At 44.7% G+C, this 7,073-nt stretch overlaps 1 protein-coding gene across 1 annotated transcript in view; it reads right to left on the reverse strand.

Moving 5' to 3' along the window:
• Positions 1–271: 271 nt before the first annotated feature.
• LOC134467590 (G protein-activated inward rectifier potassium channel 1-like) overlaps positions 272–7,073 on the reverse strand; it is a 30,404-nt gene continuing 23,602 nt past the window's right edge. The window contains exons 2-3 of the mRNA XM_063221432.1: positions 5,570–5,786; positions 272–1,137 (exon numbers count right to left, since the gene is read on the reverse strand). Of these exons, the coding sequence (XP_063077502.1) occupies positions 272–1,137; positions 5,570–5,786 (1,083 nt within the window). The remainder of the gene's footprint in view (positions 1,138–5,569; positions 5,787–7,073) is intronic.

Here is a 7,073-nt window from a genome sequence, read left to right on the forward strand (position 1 = left end):
CTGGAATCCTTCAAACGTTCTAACCTTTGATTTCATATGGAATTTGACATGAAATTTAATTCAACTGAATTCATTTCTGTACAAATCAGAGATGCAAATAACTGGAAAAAATGTGCCAGGTGTCAAAGACGGACGGAGATATGACGGTGTTAACGGTTAGAATGTCTGAACAGAAATACATATGTAGTTAACCAAACACAGGGCATGAATGGGCCTTAAGGGGTTAGGGGTGGGGGCCAGGTCAAAGTTCACAGAGTTCAAAGTTCAAAGTTCAGCGGTCCGCATTCATCCTGCGCAACTTTGCCGGCAAGTTGTCCTCCGGCCGCCCACTGGTACCCATCCCTACCCCAGGCAAGGGGTTGTGGTGGTTGGGGTTGGGGTTCGGGGGGTTAGGGGAAGGTATTGGGGTAGAGGCCAATGCCAGGGTCTGCAGTCTGTGTTGGCCGTGTTCCCCCCTCTCCATCCCCAACCCAACACCTCCACCCCCACCTCCGCTGTTGCCAACATGGAGGAGGTGAGTGTCTGACCCAGGCTTCATAGACCTCAACTGGAGTTGCTCCTCGCATCCTCCTCCCTCCAGGGGCTGGCAGGGGATGGAGCCCAGCCTCTGGATCCTCAGCGGGAGGTCACCCGTACTGGAGGCCTTCTCTGTGGGCTGTGTGGCTGCCCCTCCACCCCCTCCTCCACTACCACCACTAGAACCTCCACCACCAGAACCAGAGCCTCCAGGAGGTCTCAGGCCGCCCTCCTTCCCGTTCCTGGTGGAGTTCATCCTCTGCAGCTTGCTGGGCCTCTGCCCCTGTTCCTCCATGTGGGAAACCCCTGAGAGGGAGAGGATGCGTTCGCGTCGGCCATATGTCTCCCCTCCACCACCACCACCACCGCCACCACCGCCACCGCCACCACCACCACCAAGGGTCGGAGTGAGAGGGGTGGTGACGGGCGCCGGGGAAGGAAGCGATGTCATTTCCTCTTGCTCCTTGACGCTGAGGGACGGCGTGTTGACCTCGAAGGTGTTGTGGAACTGGGAGTAGTCGACGCGGAAGAAGCCCTCCTCCAGGGACATGACGGGCAGGAAGCGGTGGCCCCACAGCACCTCGTCCTCCGTGTAGGACGTCCGGGCCTGACATGTCATTCCTGGAGGACAGCGAGGGAGAGAGATAGAGAGAGAGAGAGATAGAGAGAGAGAGAGAGAGAGAGAGCGAAAGAGACAGAGTAAGATAGAGATAGAGATAGAGCAAGATAGAGATAGAGAAAGAGATATATAGAGATGATGAGATAGAGAGATAAAGACAGACAGAGGGGCAGTAGAAACAGAGTGAGGAAGACACAAAGCATGTCACACATTAACACCCGTGTGAGTCTCTGATGACGACGGAAGTTGCGCCATTGAATCATGTCAAAAAAAGAAAAACAGTTACATGTAAACAAAAGAAAACTAATGACTTGATTTAAAAGAAGACATAATGAACACACATGATACATCTAAAGGGGGATTCATACTTGGCGTGACTGGTGTAAGTCTGTTTCATACTTCACTCGCGACCTCACTCGCGACCTCACTCGCGCCATCACGTGACCCAAAATGACGTCACACGCCGTGGCGCGAGCTGCCTGTCGCGACGTCGTGCACCCCACATTTTTTGTAACATGTCGTGCGCCACCAGCGACCATGCAGGTAGGCAGACAAAGCAGGAGTTGCGAAGAGAGGCTACAACTATTGTAGGCTACTACAGAATGGATCCTGCACCATTTTAAGGATAATAAAATGTCATAGAGAGTTATTTTATCTTCTCTCTTAAATGTTGTTCAGTGAAACAATTGTTTACTTTGTTCAGAAGCACGTTGTGTTCGGCGATATATTTAAAAAATCTGCCGCCAGAACAATGCTCTCACATGGTCTTGGAATGATCTGGCAATGTAGGCTACAACAAAAAATATATGTTTCAATGTGGTAAGTCACAAGTCAGACGTTCAGTAGCCCTACAGCAGCCGTGTTTGGCTTTCTATTTTATGCATCCGTAGAACTCATGCTGCGAGTTGCGAAAGAAACTGCCGTTTCTCTCATGAACAGCAGAGGGCACTTCCGACAATGCGAGCGAAAGCCTTCTGAAGTATGAATAGTCTGTCGCAAGTGATGACGTCATTAATGGTTCTCGCGCCACACGCGACAAAATGCGCACGTGAAGTATGCAGAGCCCTTAAGACTGACAGGAAGACAGAAACACTACGGTACACAAGTTGTCCCAGACCTGTATTTTGTCCCAGATAACTTCATTGAAGTAATATTCTGAATAGTGCAATCGTTGATATGTAGATTGAGTGAGTGACACACACAAACAGAAAGACAGCATAATAGGCCTATAATTACGTAATACAGAAGTTGTCCAGACTTGTCTTTTGTTCCTGGTAAGTTCTCTTAAATTACATAAATAGTGAGAGTGAGGGACACACACAAACCCTTATCTTCTGATTATGTCACATTAGTGGTGTTCATTGACACTCCCCTAACGATTCTATTCGATAACGATTCGGGAGGTAGCGATTCAATTCGATTTGATTTGATTCTACGATGCATTGCGGTGCATTACATTTCTACCGAGAGCAAAGCAAATTTTACAATACAAGCAGTCAAATACTGAGTGGTACGTTTATTGCATGTTGTCTGTATCAGTCTTACAAATTGCAATGCTTTTAAGTACTTTTATTTAATTTAACATTCATTTGCTCCGGAAATATCCATGGAAGTAATTGAAACAAATTGAACAAATATGCCGCATAGATTATGGCAATTGCCACATTGAATTGAATTGCCCTGCCCTGCATTGCGATGCATTGCCGAATCGATTATTGTTGATACCACTATGTCACAAGTTGTTCCAGACTGGCTCCAGATAAGTTCTTTGAAATGACATGTCTGAATAGTGGATGAATGATGTGTATGGCCAGTTCTGTATGGCCAAGGCCTTCCGCCTTTGACGTCAATCCACACAAATGATCTGCTTTTAAATCTGCAATGCATTTAGATCTGATTTTAGAAACCCTTTTATATATTGTTGCTAAGCAGCATCAGCTGATCTGTAGACTATTATGTGATTTGTGTATAGAACATTGCAAATGACAGTGCTGTTCAAACGGACAATTTTTTTCAGAGGTCGTAGCAGCTGTAACCTCATATTGTGCACCCTTCTGCCAGTGGATCGCTGTAATAGCTGTTCGAAAGACTTCATGACCATAGTACTACACTACTACGACACCACTCAGTTCCTTTATTAACGCATTATAACCTGGTCGTTTGGATTTTGGTAACAGTAAATTTATGACAGGGGCTATGTCTTAATAGTAATACTTCATGTAGGGATACTGCATGCATCACTCACTTCAGGATCATTCTTTACTTACAGTACGCAATGAACATGATGAAAGGTGCGGCTATACTTATGATAATTATTTGAAAGACACAAAATGAAAGTGCTTCAAGAAAGATTAAGAGAGAGGCAGATACAGTGGGAGGGAAAGGCTTATGGTTTATACCAGTGTTTCCCAACCAGGGGTAGCCTACGTGTACCACGAGGGGTACGCGGCCACACTGCAGGGGGTACATGGGAAAATGAACAAATGTATGGAGCGTAGTGGCATTGGGAAATAGAGCATGAGTGAGGGGGTACCCGTGATATGACTAGAGATGCACCGGATTCGGATCCGGCAGGATAATAGGGTTTTTCTACAGGATCCGGGTCCGGCAGGATCTTAAGCAGTGGATCCAGTATCCGGCATGTTACCTAAAAATCAGGATCTGGTGCATCTCTATTCTAGGTTTTTCAGTCAGTCTTTCACAACCCCAATCGCTGCATGGAGTGAAAGCCCTTTGGAAGTGGACGTTGCAGGCAGTGTGGCAGTAAGCCAATGAGTCTAAAAAATTGTTTGAGCCAACGTAATAAAAAGGGCCCACTTGTGCGAGTAGATGAAATATTTCAACCCTTCTGTAGGATCCGGTATCCGGTTCCGGATACGGAAGGATCTTAAGCAGTGGATCCGGTATCCGGCAGGATCTTAAAAATCATAAATTTGACAAAAAGGTTTAGGGGGTACGCAAGACAAAAAAGGTTGGGAAACACTGGTTTATACATTGGCAACCTCAATACATAGAAAGCAGAAAACACAGCACTGGGATGGGGGAGCTGACAGACACACGGACTAATCAGCTCAAGAAATGTGCCCTGGGTCTGTTTGAAGAGGATAATGTGAAGTTTGAAGCACAAAATCAAACACGCATACTGGGTCATTAATATCAAGTATCAACATTAGGCGCGCTAATTGGTTCACTTATCTCCTAAAGGATGTTCTTGAATTTTACTTTTCTGTAGTAGGCTACTTGAAAAGCGATGTGTGTAGTACTTGAAGCTGTTATTAACATGGAAATAGGAGACGTGCTTTCAGAAATATTCCCTGATGACAACAGGGGCGTAGCAACAAATGCTGCCTTTAGACTCAGCTGCAATTTGACCGCCATTTACTGTATATGATGCTAATTATGTTAAACAAAATTGATTCCCTGTGTGGTTTCCTGATTTGTGGGACCCTCATTCTCACTTCACTTGCCTATTTCAACGCCCCTGGGTGATTCTGACTATGATACTGTTATGCTCTTATTATGCATAGATTATGCTGTTGTAATCCATAATGCATTATGCGCTACGCATGGCAGCATTGTAGACCACCACTTTCAAAGATACCACTCTGATACAGATGCTCTTCTCTGTAACCATTGTTTGCAGGTTAGTCATCATGGGTTAGCGGTTAGGACATCAGGGGTGAATTTCTCAAAACCAAAGTTGCTAACTACATTAGCTACTTTGCTGTTTTCAATGCATTTTCCCATTGGCAACTACCGAAGTTGCTAACAGGCTAACAACTTCTCTTTTGAGAAACTCACCCCAGACTTGTAGCCCAAAGGTTGAAGGTTCAACTCCCAACCCTGCAACCCGGAGGGGTGGGGAGTAATTAACCAATGCTCTACAATCCAGACTTGTACGAAATTCCGAATTGAAATTTACAGTAATGAATTGAAATTCACAGTAATGCCATAATATGAACACTAGGTGGTGGTGTTATATGTACTCTCAATCGGTGGTGTAGATTAAATTCAAAGAAATTCAAGGTAATGACAAAATGGGAACACTAAATGGTGCTGTATATTTATTAGTGTGTGTCTATTCCCAACACCTGTTGGGCTGCTTCCACCACCACCTAGTGTTCATATTATGGCATTAGTTTGAATTTCAATTCAGAATTTCGTACAAGCCTGCTACAATCCAATCACTGAGGAGTAAGGAATTTCTAGAGGTTCTTCTAGAATTTTACTGGAACACTCTACAGCTCCTATAGACGTCTGTGTTAAAAATCTCGCAAAGACATTATGACATCATAATGAGAACTCAAAATTTGGGCAAAATTCTAATCACATATTTGTGATGGTACTCCTCAAAGGGCTAACTAAATAATTGGTACACCACGTTTCCCTCAGGTTATCCTTTCCACTCTGACCAAATACCCTCGAGTGACTCACCCGTGGTCTCCACAATGCCCTCCAGGATGACCACGATCTCGAACTGCTCGTTCATGAGCGAGCGCTTGGACAGGTCGAAGAAAGGGCTCTTGGGATCGATCTCGTGGCAGATGGTGAGCGGCGAGACGAGGAAGAGCTGGTCGGCGCCCGTACCGAAGCCCACGTCCAGCTCACGCTGGTCCAGCGGCAGGAACTCGCCCTCCGGAGTCTGGCGAGACTGGGGAGGGGTGGAGGAAAGAAAGAAAGAAAGAAAGAAAGAAAGAAAGAAAGAAAGAAAGAAAGAAAGAAAGAAAGAAAGAAAAGATGCAAAGACGGAGTGTGTGTGTATGAGAGAGAGAGAGAGAGAGAGAGAGAGAGAGAGAGAGAGAGAGAGAGAGAGAGAGAGAGAAGAAACAAAGAGAGAATAATGAAGAGTGAAAGAGTAAAAGATGGGGAGAAGGGAAGAGAGAGAAAAAAACAAATATTTTTCATACTGCAAAACTAATATGATCGGCGAGAGGAGCTGGTCAGCGCCCATGCCAAAGGACAGGAAAGGGGCATATCCACTGACAGCATTGGCTGACCTGTCAGTAAGAAACGTTTTTTTTTTTTAGAAAAAATATTTGAAATTAGAAAAATCCTGTGAAAACACAAGACTTTGGAAACATAGAGCTGTGGGAGTATAGAGAGCACTTCTGTGTGTCCATCACAGAAAACAATTCCGTGTCCAGGAGCATGGAATTTTGGCAAAATCCGTGCTCCTGGACACGGATTTCGTATCCTTAACATCCGTGTCCAAGAGCACGAATTTTTTGGAGATCATGTTGCCCCAGAGGTGTCAAAAGTAAAAGTTAAGTTAGAAAAAGAAACTAAGTTTCCTTGTACTGTAACACAGGTAACCTATCTGAGCCGTAGACCTGTGCACTTGTCTTACAATCCGCTCACTATGGACTGCTTGAATCAAGTTAGTGGTTTTCAGTAACAACACAGTCTATCGCATTAGTTACAATGTGGTAAATGGTGTAACCGCTATGTAATAGCATGTGCTAGTGTTCGCATTGAGATTATTTTACTCATTCTTTTCACACCTTTCCTTTATCCCCTATTCCAACACCCCGGAGGAGAGCAGTAGAGAGGAAAACACAAACAAATGGCCTGAAGAAACGCTACCGACAGTCAGCTGGGTATTTCCTCATTTGGTTAACCTATTCTTTCACCATCACTTGTTTTGGACACAACGGGCATTTCTCAAAACCTAGTGCAGTGCACTTCCAAGTGTATCACCTAATTAGTCACGCCCAGTGATTGGATACTCTTTGATGAACTCTACGGAATATCCAATCACTGGGTGTGACTAATAAAGAGTCTCCAACCACAAGGCGTGTTTAATTAGGCCGATACACTTGGAAGTGCACTGCACTAGGTTTTGAGAAATGCCCAAAACCTCAAGGGGGACTGTCAGTTAATTTATCTCAATTATTCATGCCAATTAAAGTGTTCATAATTCTTCTAAATTATAAATGCA

Source organism: Engraulis encrasicolus, chromosome 17 (assembly GCF_034702125.1).
Source record: "Engraulis encrasicolus isolate BLACKSEA-1 chromosome 17, IST_EnEncr_1.0, whole genome shotgun sequence".
Classification (NCBI taxonomy): Eukaryota; Metazoa; Chordata; class Actinopteri; order Clupeiformes; family Engraulidae; genus Engraulis; species Engraulis encrasicolus.